The 15,871-nt window shown below is 41.6% G+C and overlaps 1 protein-coding gene across 1 annotated transcript; it reads left to right on the forward strand.

Moving 5' to 3' along the window:
* Window positions 1–13,387: 13,387 nt before the first annotated feature.
* On the forward strand, window positions 13,388–15,226 carry LOC149380922 (cannabidiolic acid synthase-like 1). The gene has a single exon (XM_089601058.1). The coding sequence runs from the start codon at window positions 13,421–13,423 to the stop codon at window positions 15,023–15,025; it is 1,605 nt and encodes a 534-aa protein (XP_089457184.1). The 5' UTR covers window positions 13,388–13,420; the 3' UTR covers window positions 15,026–15,226.
* Window positions 15,227–15,871: the final 645 nt, after the last annotated feature.

Raw genomic sequence — 15,871 nt, forward strand, 5'->3', positions numbered from 1 at the left:
GCCACTCAAGCTTCAGTTGCAATCGATGAGGAAAGGTAATCTTTCGATCTCTGACTACTTCGCGAAGATGGAGGCAATTACAGATTCGCTCTTTCTTGCTGGTTATGATGTCTTTGAAGATGACCTAATCACGTCGATTCTTATGGGATTACCATCTGAATACGATGTGATTGTGGCAATGATAAGCAATCGATTGCAAAATGGTGATCTGACTCGTCCTGAAGTCACGATTCAAGAGGTGCTCGCTATGGCACTCAAGGAAATTCCCGACCAATCTGCCAAATCTGCAACAAACAAGGCCACATTGCCTCGGCTTGCTGGCACTGACTTGATGAGTCTTATCAGCCACAACCTCTCTCATCTTCAAATGTCTCGTCTCAAGCACCAACACCGGACCAATCCAAACAGGCATTCTTTGGTGGAGTTGAGTCAGTAATGGATCCTTCCTAGTACATGGACTCGGGAGCTACGAACCATGTTACAGATGCTCTTGACAATCTCCAGGTCAACTCAACATACAGGGGAAAAGAAAAGCTTATGGTTGGTGATGGTAAGTGTCTAAAAATCACTCATGTTGGTTCCAGATTAATCCTTAACCCAACAACCAAACAGCTTGTTCTCAAAAATATTCTTAGAGTTCCAAAAATAAAAAAAGAATCTCACTAGTATATCAAAATTTACTTCTGAAAATGATGTCTTTGTTGAATTTCATCCTGACACTTGCTTTGTGAAGGATCTGAGAACAGGTGTGATCTTGCTTCAAGGAATGCTTGACAATGGACTATACCTCATAGCACGGCCTGGAGATGCTGAAACAGGTCCTTGTAGTGAGTCAAAAACACCATGCCTTGTTGTCTGTAAAAACTAATTTTCGTAATTGTAGTCCTGATTTTTCTTCAACTCAATGTTTTGTGTCTAGCACTACTGATCAGTATGAACTCTGGCATAGGCGTTTGTGTCATGCTTCGAGTAAAGTTGTTGAGTTAGTGTTAAGACGATGTAATATTCAAAACATTATGAATGAAAATAAAGCTGATTTTTGTGATGCCTGTCAATATGGAAAGAGTCACTCACTTCCTTTTCAATTGTCTTAGTCAAAATCTACCAAACCTCTTCAATTAATCCACACAGATGTTTGGGGTCCTGCTCCAATCACTTCAACTCTCGGTTTCAGATATTATATCAGTTTTTTAGATGATTTTTCACGATTCGTTTGGATTTATCCAATGAAACTAAAATCTGATGCAATATCTGTGTTAAAAAGTTTTAAAAAATTCGTTGAAAAATATCTGGGAAATAGCATTTTTGAAGCTCAGAGTGATTGGGAGGAGAATATCGAGTGTTCAAGTCTTTTCTTGAGGAGCACGGTATCAATTTTCGTCACTCTTGTCCTCATGTTCATGGTCAAAACGGTAGAGTGGAGAGAAAACATAGGCATATCGTTGAATTAGGTGTGACTATGCTAGCTCAAGCCAACATGCCCCTATCTTTCTGGTTTGATGCTTTTCACTCAGCAAGTTTCGTCATAAATTCCATTCCTACACCTGTCTTAAACAATCTCAGTCTTGTTCAAGTTCTTTATCACAAAAACCCTGACTTCAAATTTTTGAAGCTCTTTGGCTCTACTGTTTTCCCACATCTCAGACCATACAATACAAACAAACTTCAATTTCACTCAGCCAAATGTGTTTTCATAGGTTACAGTCTGTGTCATAAAGGCTATAAATGTCTACACTCCTCAGGAAGAGTATACATCACTAGAAATGCTATTTTCAATGAAACACAATTTCCTTACAAAGAGCTTTTTGCTGAGTCATGTTGTCTTATTTTGGAGTCAAATAAAATTGTTTTACCTTCGTTTGAATTTGGATCGGTGGTCAATCAGCAGTCTCTGGGGCTAGAGGTACCCAGTCCGAGTGTTAGTGTTTCCCTTGATGCAGGTACACCAGCTGTTCAGGTACAACCAACCTCAGTATCCAGTCCCAGTCATGAACCTCTAGGTAATAACCACACTGTTTCTGAACCACTGGATAATACACCAAATCCCACAAATAACCACAACCAAAGCTCCACAAATAACCACAACCAAAGTTCCACAACACCTCAGCTTGTCTCTTCACAGCCTTCTCCCAACACAGAAATCACCGTTGTCATGGAACCAAAAATTACCACAAATGCTCATTCATATGGTAACCAGATCCAAAGTAGGTTTTCACAAACCCAAATTGTTCAATGTTACCAAACACCCTCTGTCCATTGATCTGGGACCAACTGAGCTTGACACGATGGTCAAGACATTTACTGATCAGAATTGGGTTACTGCGATGAAAGATGAGCTGAAAGCCCTTGCTGACAACGATACGTGGGATCTTGTGCCAACTAATGGTTCTCATAATCTAGTTGGGAACAAATGGGTTTTTAAGCTGAAATATAACCCGGATGGCTCTCTGCAGCGACACAAAGCTCGGTTAGTTTCTCAAGGTTGACTTCTTGGAAACCTTCAGCCCAGCCATTAAGCCGGGGGTTGACTTCTTGGAGACCTTCAGCCCAGTCATTAAGCCGTGTACCATCAGAATTGTTCTCACCCTCGCTATGTACAGAGGTTGGGACACCAAGCAACTTGATGTCAATAATGCCACTAGTACAATTAATAGCATCAGGTGCGACAAAAGTCGCACCTGAAAGCATCAGCGTCGCACCTGAATGTATCATCAGGTGCGACTTTAGATGCGACAACGTCGCATCTGAAAGTGCGCACCTGATGATTTTAGGTGCGACTTGTCGCACCTGAAAGTCATCACTATCAGGTGCGATATTTTAGGTGCGACTAGTCGCACCAAACGTCGCACCTAAATATCCCTCAAAATAAGAAATTAAAGCGTGAATTATAGTATCAGATGCGACTAGTCGCATCTGATACTTTCGCGGGAAGAGTATCAGATGCGACTAGTCGCATCTGATAGCAATTCCCCGCGAAATATTTGGCGGGTGTTAGTACAATCAGATGCGACTAGTCGCATCTGATACTCTTCCCGCGAAAGTATCAAATGCGACTAGTCGCATCTGATTGTCTGTAGTTATTTTTTTTAAAATGCTGATTCTAATAGAATCAGCCTATTAAATATATACACTAACCTAACATATTATATATATACACTAACCTCACATATTATATATATACACTAACCTAACTAACTAATATATACACTAATATATATATACACTAACCTAGGACGGCCGGCCGGGGACTCGGGGACAGGGGCTCGGAGGCTGGGACTCGGGGACAGAGGCTCGGTGTGGCTGGGACTCGGAGGCAGCGGGGCCGGGGCTGAGCGCACGGTGAGGTCCGGAGGCATGAGACGACGGCTGTGAGTTTAAACCGAGTTAGAGAGAGCGAGGCAGAGAGGGAGCGAGGCAGAGAGGGAGTGAGAGAGTGAAATACCGAGTGAGAGAGAGAGTCGGTGGTGACTCGGAGGCAGCGGGGCCGGGGCTGAGCGCACGGCGAGGTCCGGAGGCACGAGACGACGTACGGCTGTGAGTTTAAACCGAGCTGTGAGAGAGCGAGGCAGAGAGGGAGCGAGGCAGAGAGGGAGTGAGAGAGAGAAATACCGAGTGAGAGAGAGAGGCAGTGGTGACTGGCGAGGTCCGGTGGCCGGATGAGGCGGAGGTCCGGTGGCCGGGTATGGGTACGTGGCGTGGTGGTCGGCGAAGGAAGAGGCCGAGAAGAGAGGGACGGAGGAGATGGAGCAGCGACAGCGGCGGAGCTCGGTGTGGCTGGGACTCGGAGGCAGCGGAACTTGAGACTCGGCGGCGGAGCTCGGTGTGACTGGGACTCGGCGGAGCTTGGTGTGGTGGTCCGGTGGTGGTCGGCAAAGTGTTCTTAGGCGAAGGAATAGTCGGAGAAGAGAGGGACGGAGGAGATGGATGTGGGCTAATGAGTTTACAACCGGAGAAGAAGAGAAGTTCGCAGGGAGAGAGAGAGCGTTTTTTTTTTAACAGAGTTTGAGCGGCTGGAGAAGAAAGGATCGCGACCTGGGTTTTTAAACAAAACCCTAATAATCAGGTGCGACAGAATCGCACCTGATTATTCTTCAGGTGCGACTAGTCGCACCTGATTATAATAATAATAATAAAAAAATTTCATTCGCCACGTCAGATTAATGAAATAAAAGAGGGGGAGATGAGGCCCGCTCAAAAATTTAAAACTATCTGATGCGACAAAGTCGCACCTGAAAGTTTCAACATATTTTCAGGTGCGACTAGTCGCATCGGATTGTCAAAATCAAAAGACAATTTGAGCGAATTTTTTCGGCTTCTGATTGACTATCAGATGCGACTAGTCGCATCTGATAGTCTTGCGCATCAGAAAATCAATTTTGTAGTAGTGTGCCTTTCTCAATGGCATTTGGCAGAAGACGTGTGCATGAAACAACCAGTTGGTTTTGTTGATCCGCTTCAACCCAATCATGCGTGTAAACTGAAGAAGGCACTATATGGTCTCAAACAGGTACCACGGGCCTGGTTTGAGAGACTGTCTGCAACGCTTGTTACATGGGGTTTTGCAGGATCCAAATCTGACTCGTCTCTATTCATCTATGCCAAAGGGTCGAGCTATATATATGTTACTGTTGGTATATGTAGATGATATTCTACTTACTCGTAATGATGAGTCTGAAATTGAAAGACTCACTTCAGATCTGAATGCTCAGTTTTCCCTCAAGCGACTTAGCTCACTCCACTACTTTCTTGGCATCGAAGTCTTCAGAGATCGGACAGCTCTTCATTTGTCTCAGGCGAAGTATATTGGTGATCTACTGAAGAAGCTCAACATGTGTGGTGCTAAACCGGCCTCAAGCCCTGCTGCTCCCAACTCCACTCTGTCCAAAGAAGAGGGGGTGCCTGTTGCGAAAATAACTCGCGCACGCAAGCGTACGTGTGTCGCCCAAGTAATATAGAATGTAAATTCGAGTATCGATCCCACATAGACTAGTTACTCTAGCGATTTTCTAAACTTGATGCTAATTAATTCCAAGTAAAATTGAGAAGATGGTTGTAACAAAAGAAATAATAAAACTAAAGCAGAAAGTTAAATACGAGTTTTGCAAGATGAGAAGGTATGGGTCACGATTTCACCGGAACTAACTAGGTCGGGGGTTTCGGGTTTGAACAACAAAATCTACTCCTATGGAAGCTAATCTCACTCTATCAAAATTATTCACTAGCCTCTCTTGAGTGTTCTAGCAAACCTATGTAATTGACGGATTATTATCCTCTCGGCATCTAATCCTATTAAAACAATCACACGCAATGAAACAAGAGCTCAAACGATTACATAAATTGCCTAGAGTTTAAAACCTAGGATCAACTATGAAGACATGAACAAAAGCACGATTATTTACTCTCTCTCGAGTAGCTAAACAATCCTAGATAACAGTTCTAATGGTGATCAAGCATAAGAACGCATAATGAACAATTCATATCAAGTAATCCATAATAATGAAGCAAACAATAATTATCTAACCCTAATGAACCCCCTAACCCTTATCAATCCCGGCTACATCGCAACCCCATAAGAAACTTAGCCTCTAATGGAATTCATAATCAACGCTAAACACAAAAGAATAATTAAAAGCGCTAAAATAAAGATTGAAACCAAAACAGAATTCATATTAAATAAAATTGATGTTCAACAATAATTTAAAGCAATGAAATAAATAAAAGAAAGGGAAGAAAGAAGAACGAATGAATTCGGAGAAGGAGGACTCGTCGGGTTGTCAATTCCGTTGAAGAATGCCTGTTTCCTCTTTCAAAAGCTCTCAAGAACAACCAAACAATAAAATAGAAACTAAAACTAAAAGGGAGCCTTTTGTTTTCAGAGCTTAGAGTCTAATATACAGGTCAAGGGGTTATTTTCGTAGCATATTGGGCCTTTGGAATGGGTTGATTCGCTCAAAAACATCAAAAAACGGAAAGTAAGTCCGTCAAAACCCGAAGAAGGGCGCGGCGCGCGGTCCTCCTTGCGCGGCGCGCGGCTCCAGATTCAGGTTATGCGCGGAGCGCGCGTAAGACTTGGTGGAAATTCATGGTTTGCGATCCCGGGATGCGCGGCGCGCTATTGACGAGGCGCGGCGCGCGGTCTCGAATTTCTCCTTAGCGCGGCGCGCGAGGTGTGGTGCGCGGCGCGCGACTGTCGCATCCTTTCTTGCTTGTGCTTTTTGACTCTATTTCGACCGTTTTGTCTCCAAATCCCGTCCTTTTCCACGGAATTGATTGTAGACGCTCTATTGCTCATCTAAACCTGAAATTACTCAAAAACCTACTAAAAATCATTAAATTACTTGAGGACTCGTCGGTTTTTGGTTCGGGAAATAGGAGTTTTACGCGTGATTAACGCACCTATCAGTGCCAATGGACGATCCTTACCAGTACAGAAGTGCAGTTGGAGCTCTCTAGTATGTGACCATTACGAGGCCAGACATCGCTTATATAGTCAACAAACTGAGTCAGTTTTTACAGTGCCCCACAGAGACCAATTGGTTGGCCTGGAAACGAGTTTTGAGATATCTAAAAGGAACAATAACTCATGACATTGTGTTCAGACCAACCAAGGAGGTCAATCTCATCAGTTTTGCTGACTCGGATTGGGGAAGCTGTCTTGGCGATAGTAGGTCAACCAGTGCATATTCTGTGTTCCTAGCTTGGTGTCTGGTGTCTTGGAGCTCAAGAAAGCAAGGTGTAGTGGCTAGATCGAGCACTGAAGCTGAATACAGAGCTCTAGCGCATGTATCAGCAGAGCTTCTATGGATACAGTCACTGCTTGGTGAAATCAAGATAATACTGAGTCAAACTCCAGTGATTTGGTGTGATAATCTAGGAGCAGTAGCCATGGCCGCAAATCCTATTTTTCATGCTCGAACAAAGCATGTAGAGCTTGATCTATACTTTGTCAAAGACCTGGTAATAGGAAAACGGCTTGAAATAAGATATGCACCCATGCTTGAACAAACCGCTGATGTGCTAACCAAAGGTGTTTCAGTTGCACGATTCCTCAAGCTGAAGAACAAGCTTCACGTGGAAGAATCCCCGTTTAACTTTAGAGGGGGTGTTAGAGAGTCAGCTGAGTCAACATCCACATCAGCGAGTCAATGAGAGCAAGTGGATTAATGAGCTGTGAAGTTAGTTATGAATTGATAAGCGTATATATGTGTATAGTTGTAGTAACAGAATTAGTTAATGAGAATTCATCACAGAGAAGGTTTTGTCTCTGTCATCCAAACACCATTTTCAGAATCTTTCATAAGTCATACCACTCGGTAGGCATCTACAACCAATCATTTCTCGGTACATCCTCAAAGAATCCTCAACAAGCCCTCCTCTAAAAAACCCGCCAATCATTATCGTGTACGTTTTCACGTTCGAGCGTAGACCATCCGACGCGAACCTCAGAAAGATATCCCTAGCACTGTCCAAATCTGCGATGTTGCAATAACCGTCCATCAGCGAGTTATACGTCACCTCGTTGGGTCGGATTCCTTGTTCGACCATGGCTTTGAATACCTTCTCTGCATCTGAAGTCGTGCCTTTCTTGCAATGCCCGTCGATCAAGATACTGAAAGTCTGCACACCCGGCGCGATATTTTGCCTCAGCATTTCATCGAACAGCTTCGTGGCATCGCTGAGATGGCCCAACCTGCACAGCCCGTGAGTCAAGGTGTTGTAAGCGATGGAGTCGGAGCGATGCCTCGGCTCTTCATTTTCGAGAGGACATCCGCGGCGTCTGTAATGGAACCGTCTTTGCACAGCCCGTCTATAACTGTGTTGTACGACACTTTATCGGGGTTGCAGTTTCGATCTTCCTCCATGTTTCTCAGCAGCTGAAGGGCTTCTCCGGTTTTTTTGGCCTTGCAAAACCCGTTCATCAGCGTGTTGAAAGTGAAGACGTCGGGCTCGCAGCCTCCTGCGGCCATTTTCAGGACGAGCTCTTTTGCCTCCTTGACCTTGTTCTCAAGCAAAAACCCTCTCAACAGAGTGGTCATGGTTACCTTGGTGGGTTCGCAGCCGAGTTTGAGGAATTTCCTGAAGACAGACAAGCCAAAGCACAATTGTCTGAGATGACAGAAACAGTTGATCAAGATGGTTAGCATGTATTCATCGGGATGGGCTCCGTGTAGACCCATTTTCTGGTGTAAAGAGACCGCCACAGAGTAGTGCGTCATTTTGATGATTTTAGTCAACAGTTTGTTGAAAGCCGTGACAGAAGCAAAGGACGGGTTCGGAGCATTTCGTCGAACGCATGCAAGGCGTGTTCAAGATTATGAGAAGCTTCACTCTGAGTGTACAACTTTTTACACGAATACATAATTTTTTTTGCCGTACCAAGTCCCAGGGTTGCGTCCGAAGAAACTGTTGTACGCTTTCCGAGAATACCCCTGAATCTTCAACATATATATATATATATATATATATATATATATATATATATATATCTCTATGAAGACCCTTAAACTTGAATCCTTAATGAAGTCCAGGAAAGACACTGATATTCTTCATTCGTCTGTTTGCGATCATAAGATGACACGAAAATCGCTCGCTTCTTAGGTCTTTTACTGAAAAGAAAGGCATGGGAGTGCGAAGGTGTGCATATCAGGGTTTTTCTTTTAATAGTGAAATTCTCATTAAGATAAAAGAAAGCACGATATGGGGAGTCCTTCAACAATCAAATGTTCTGAAAAAAACAAATTCGAGAAAAAAATTATCTGAAATAAAAATAAAAAGAAAAACAGGAAAATTAAAATAAAGGAACCAATGGAAGATTCAGCCAACCAAGTTAAGGTTATAATTCGTCAAGAATTTTTTTGGGTCTCTGTTGAAGATCTTCTACAGATCTTGGAACAAGCAAAACTAGTTCTATTAAAAACAGACCAAATCTCGATTTTTATGTCAAATTCGAAATCTCGAGGACCTCCAAACCTGACACGAGTCTAGACCTAAACTAGATTTCCAAAGTTATGTTAGATTCGAATATCACGAGTGAAATCCATCACTTAATTCCATGATCGAATCCTGTTGAATAAATATGAAAACCTAATTCATAAGCGAAAGCGTACCTGATGAATCCATGACGGTTGGTCTTCCAGATCAACACATATATCATAGAGTGTCATTTTCTTCTCTCTTGTTTCACTCTGACGACGGGATATAAAAAATTGACAAGACATTGCGTGTGACCTAGGGACCAGCCGAATTAATAGGCAACCAGGTTAACCTAACGGGTTTCATATTTTAGCCCATCATAGAAATAGAAGCCATAGTGATCTACGCGTTAATGACCCACAACCTAGTAGATACATTAAAGCCAAATATACGTACACCAAATTAGATCACTTTTAAATGATTATCTTTATTGACAATTCACAACACATAATTATTTAACATATAAGCCGAACGTTGGATTAAGGATCCAACATGTTAGATTAAAGATCCAACAATCTTCCACTTGGGCTATATGTTTAACTTTGTAATTATGTATTGCAAAAATAAACGAAGGAGCTCAAATTTACTTTCATTACCAAAATGTATCTCATAACCAATCTGATCCATCAACCATACCAACATAGGATCAAAGGGCATTCGCTACATCTATCGTAGTTATATCCATCAATGGTCACGTATATCGATACAACTGAACGACAAGAATCATGAAGTGGATGTGTAGTATGGAAATTTCATATTATGTGGCCTCAACATGCCTATTTCCATTTGGTCCTCCTTAAACCTTAGTGAGATCAAACCATATACTAGAAAAACAGAGTTCTAAATAAACAAAAACTTAATTTCTGCATAAAACCTCAATAATCATAAATAACACTAAACATGTCTATGACATAAAAACACCAAAAAATAACAAATACCAAAATCTCACTGGAACTGAATATCCGTAGCTGAAATAACACCCATATGAGCAGTGTACTCGTGAAACACTTTGGGTGATAGTTCCTTAGTAAGCGGATTCGCAATCATGGAGTTTGTTCCGATGTGCTCGATAGACAACTGTCTACTTTGAATTCTCTCTTTCACAACCAAGAACTTGATGTCGATAGGCTTCGACTTCGTAGAGCTCCTGCTGTTGTTGGAGTATAGTACAACAGATTTATTGTCACAAAATAACCGGAGTGGTTTTTCAATACCATCTACTATGCGCATCCCGGTGACAAAATTCCACAACCATATCCCTTGATTGGATGCCTGATAACAAGGTATAAATTCTGCTGACATGGTGGAAGATGCTATAAGATACTGTTTAGCACTCTTCCTGGAGATATCACCTCCATCCAATAAATAAATATATCCTGATGTAGATTTCATATTGTCTTGGCATCCAACAAAATCAGAGTCAGTATACCCAACGATCTCGATCTGATTTGAGCTCCGATATGTGAGCATGTAGTCTTTTATTCTTTATAAGTACCGTAGGACCCGTTTAGCTGCTTTCCTATAGTACATACCTGGGTTGCTGAAGTATCTGCCCAACATTCATGTAATGTACGCAATGTGTGGATGCGTACAAACCTGATCATACATCAGACTTCCTATAGACGAAGTATAGGGAATCTTAGGGAACTGATTGAGACTGAATTTCTCTCCCTTAGCCACAGGGATATCACCTAGTTTACTTTCCTGCAGGCCTTATCTTTTAAGAACCTTTTCGATATGGCTCTTTTTTTGATAATCCAAGAAGCCACGATCTCGAAATATCTGGATTTCTAATACAAAAGAGACGTCATCAAGATCTTTCATCTCAAAATTCGTAGCTAGAAATCTCTTGGTTTCGTGCAATTAGCCTATATCGTTGCTGAGCAAAATGTCATCAACATGTATAAGCAGAAAAATACACTTACTCCTATAGAACTTATGGTATATACATTCATCCACCAAGTTTATTTCAAAACCGAACTAAATAATCGCTTGGTGAAATTTGAAATACCATTGTCGAGATACTTGTTTGAGTCCATAGATGGATTTCTTAAGTTTGCAGACCAAATCATTTGCGCCTTTGGACACATAATTTTTTTATTGCACCATATAGATCGTTTCCTTGACGTCACCATTGAGGAACGCAGTCTTCACATCCATCTGATGTAACTCAAGATCAAAATGCGCCACTAATGCCATTATAATTTTAAAAGAGTCTTTCGTGGAAACCGGAGAGAAAATATTTTTATAGTCAATGCCTTCTTTCTGTGTGAAATCTTTTGCACCAAGACGAACTTTATACATTTTCACATCACCTTTTGAATCCATTTTGGTCTTACATATCCATTTGCAACCAATGGGTTTCTCACTTTCTGGTAATGGTACAAGGTCCCAAAATTCATTGTCCTTTTATAGATTTCATCTATTCATTCATGGCATCGATCCATATTTGAGAATCAGAACTTTTCATGGCTTGAAGGAAGTTGATAGGATCATCTTCCTTCACTCCAATATCATCCTCATGTTCTTGAAGAAATACAACATAATTGGGTTTCACACTTTCTGGTAATGGTACAAGGTCCCAAAATTCATTGTGCTTTTATAGATTTCATCTATTCATTCATGGCATCGATCCACATTTGAGAATCAGAACTTTCCATGGCTTGAAGGAAGTTGATAGGATCATCTTCCTTCACTCCAATATCATCCTCATGTTTTTGAAGAAATACAACATAATCATCTGGTATTGCACTTCTTCTTTCTCTTGTGGATCTTCTCAATAGCATATGTTCTTGAGGTGGTAGAGTTTGTTCTTCTGGAACAATTTGTTGAGCAATGGTTCTCTAATATTGTCTTGAATCGGGTCTTGAACAATGTCATGAGTTAAGTCCTGATCATTGTCAATACCACCTATGGGAATACTGACATATTCCTCTTCCAAGACAAATTTGCTTGCTATATCCCCCCTACAAACTCGAAATCCTCAAAGAATTGAGCATTTCTTGTCTCTAAAATTGACCTAATTGTGGGATCATAAAACTTGTGTCCCCGGGATCTCTCAGATTATCCAAAAATAGCAACTCACGGTCTTTGAGTCCAGTTTCTTTTCATTAGGCTTATGAGGCATTGCCTCAGCTGGACATCCCCAAATGTGCATATGTTTCAGACTAGGCTTCTTGCCCGTCCAAAGTTCGTGAGGGATTTTGCTCGCTAGCTTAGTTGGAACAATGTTTAGAATATATTGGTCCAAAACATGACCTTTAAAAAAAGCCCAAAACAGCTCAAACATGCCCAAAACAAGCCCCAAACAAGGCCTAAGATCAAGCTCGAACCAAGCGCAGGACCAAGCCCAAACCCGACCCAAAACCAAACCCAAACCCGGCCCAGGACCAGGCCCGGCCCGTGACCCAAAGGGCCTTGTGCCTGTGCCCGGACTGGTCCTGATGATTATCTACTTTGGGTTGGGCCGACCCGGGCCCCGTCATTATTGGGCCGGGTTGGGCCTAGGCCCGGGCCTGCTAAGGGCCTCATCTTTTTGGGCCGGACCGGCCCGACCCGGCCCAATTGACAGCTCTCAATTCTTTTGTTTTCAGAAAGTCCATTCAACGATCTTGCAGCAACTCAATATTTAAATTAATACGCTAGTCTGCATTATCTCGAATTTTTATTCATATATAATATACCGATAAGGTTCTTAATTCAATGATATGTAGTTTTCAGAAAGTCCATTCAACGATCTTAAAAATCAACATTTATATTGCTAACTTCAATCTTATAAGGCTGTACAGGTCACGATCTAGAGATATTGTATATGTTACCCTTTGAATTGTCGATTAAAAGATTTGATCTTAGATATTAACCAGTACAACTTGAACAAGTAACTAGTCCGCGTTGTTCTTAGTCAAATATTTCTTATTATCCATATATATATATGTATAATGTATATACATATATATATATATATATATATATATATATATCTATGTAAATACATATATATATATATGTATATGTTCAATTTATCTGTTAGATAATTCGTGTAACTAGCTCGTTATTGGTCCATTCCATAAAGTCAAGGGATTTTCAAGCTTATATTGGTCCCTAGCTAGTACCCATTGTACGTGTATTATACAACGGTGTATACTAAAAGGTCTAAAAAAATATAAAACTATACTACGGTGCTTAACGTCATCATGAGATCTCAATCGATAAGATAATCACCAAACAATTTAATGAAATTAAAAGAACAAACAAACAGACAAGATCAGCTCATAAAAAATAATAATATATTTGTAAGGTATCATTTCAATATTTCCCTTACAAATGTCGTCGACCGACCAGTTCTTCACAAAGACATTTGCAGATGATATGTAGGCCTATAAATATAATACATTGGCTTCATGTCATTATCATCGATAACTCAAATTTCCAATACACTACATTAAAAATGAAGTACGCTAAACTCTGTTCAGTGTTTTGTTATACCATCCTCTCTCTACTTTCTCTTTCCTACACCGCTCTGTCTCACAAACATAACTTCTTTCAGTGCTTATCGGACGGATATTCAAACTTTACATCGGTCCCCGATAACCTAATCTACACCCCTAACGACCATGCGTATCTCTCGATCTTGAATGCGTCCATACAAAACCCTAAATTTTCATCTCCGTCAATCCTAAAACCACTATCCATAATTACTCCTCAAGAAATATCCCACATCCAATCCACCGTTTACTGCGCCAGAAAATACGGAATTCATATCAGAAGCCGCAGCGGAGGCCATGACTTCGAGGGCCTTTCCTACGTGTCCAATGTCCCGTTCATCGTGATCGATCTTTTCAAGCTCCGTTCAATCAAAATATACGTCCAACAAAGGTCGGCATGGGTTCAGGCCGGGGCAACAATCGGAGAGCTTTACTACCGGATAGCCGAGAAAAGAAAAACCCTAGGATTTCCGGCGGGTTTTTGCCCGACCGTTGGCGTCGGCGGACACTTCAGCGGCGGAGGATACGGAATCATGATGCGTAAATATGGCCTTGCGGCCGATAACATCCTCGATGCCCACATAGTCGACGCCGAGGGAAAAGTCTTGGACCGAAAATCCATGGGAGAAGATCTGTTCTGGGCAATACGCGGTGGTGGAGCCGCAAGCTACGGAGTTGTCGTTGCATGGAAAGTGAAGCTGGTTCAAGTCCCTCAGAAATTGACTCTCTTTAGCATCCCAAGGGATTTGGAGATCGAAGAAAACAAGAAGATCGTCCAGCAGTGGCAACATGTCGCGAACAAACTAGATGAAAATCTGTTACTCTTTGTTACACTAACAACCGCGAATTCAACTCAAGAAGCGAATAAGACTACAATCCAAGCTTTGTTCATTTCCTTGTACCTCGGCGGGTTGGACGATCTTATGCCCTTGATGCAAAAGAGCTTCCCTGAGCTGGGTCTTGTGAGAGAAAACTGCATCGAGGTCAGTTGGGTTCGAGCCATAACCTATCTAGCCGGGTTTCCAGGTGAAGCTCCTTTGGAAGTTCTTCTCCAGAGGACGCCTCGCGTGACGCTTTATCCTTTCAAGGCAAAACTTGACTATGTGAAAAAACCTATCCCACAACGCGCTTTGGAGGGTATGTGGGAAAAGCTGTCCGAAGTAGAAGAGGTCGGAATGGCGTCGATTGTGATGTACCCTTACGGAGGAATGATGGACAAGATCCCAGAATCTGAGATTCCGTTCTCGCACAGGGCCGGAAATCTCTTCATCCTTGTGTATTACGGCTCTTGGGAAGAAGGCTCGGAGAACGATATGAACTGGGCGAGGAGGGTTTACGACTACATGACTCCGTACGTGTCTGACAATCCGAGATCGGCTTATGTCAACTATAGAGATCTTGACTTGGGAACCAATAATGAAGAGGGCGTCACAACCTTCGCGAAGGCAAGCATATGGGGGGCAAAGTATTTCGGATATGAGAACTTTAAGAGGTTGGTTCAGGTTAAGACTGTGGTTGATCCCGCTAACTTTTTCAAGAACGAACAAAGCATCCCTGTCTATGCTTAGGAGATTAAAGATAGTAATGATACTTTATACTATACCCGTCTACATAGTTAAATAAGAAATGTTACACTGCCGATTGCTTTCTATTTTGTGTCCTTTATTCATACGCACTTGTTTTTGTTGTTTAATATTTCCTTTATGCACACTTGTCCTCTAGCGTGCAAGCACTTACATTGTTATGTATAGATACGAAGTGAAATAAAATGCGCCAGTTGTATGGCGTTGCGTAGAAAATATATGGTAAATAGTTGTGTATTTATATCAGCTTAGTCTAGTATTAAGTTATTTTTTGTTTGGTTTATTTGCTCGATTAGCTTACATGTTTTTCTTCTTTACTTTATCTGACGTGGCTCATATTAGCTCTGTTTGGCAATATGTATGTGCCACTTCACCAGTCTTTGTACAACACAACTAATCAGATCCAAGGCTATTCTCAATAAAGAATTTCTTTTTGCCATCTTTTTCGTTTCTCTATCTTTATTTTCCTGGAACAATACGATAGCTCAAACGCGACATGATACCTATTGAAAGTTCAGCTCCAACAGTTGCCTTGCAGTACACGTCATGAAGATCAACAATGTGTACAGCGTCCAGGTGCATCTCCAAGCTGAAGATTAAGCACGAGCCACTTGCTGATGTGGTCTTCTGAGTGGTCAAGATTAAGAGATCATGGACGGCTGTGATTCGTGCCGGGAGATCAAGACAGTTATTATGTTATATTGTGTATCTATCCTGATTTATGGACTTGTACTAAGTGATAAGTAGAGAGAGTTGGAGAGTGAAAAAACAGATCGAAAATTCACAAAAGGAAAAAGGCAAACTGAGTGTGATTCTCTGAAAAATGCCAAG

The sequence above is a fragment of the Urtica dioica genome, chromosome 11, assembly GCF_054948205.1.
Source record: "Urtica dioica subsp. dioica isolate 48M chromosome 11, U.dioica_male_clone48M_v1_H2, whole genome shotgun sequence".
NCBI classification, from domain to species: Eukaryota; Viridiplantae; Streptophyta; class Magnoliopsida; order Rosales; family Urticaceae; genus Urtica; species Urtica dioica.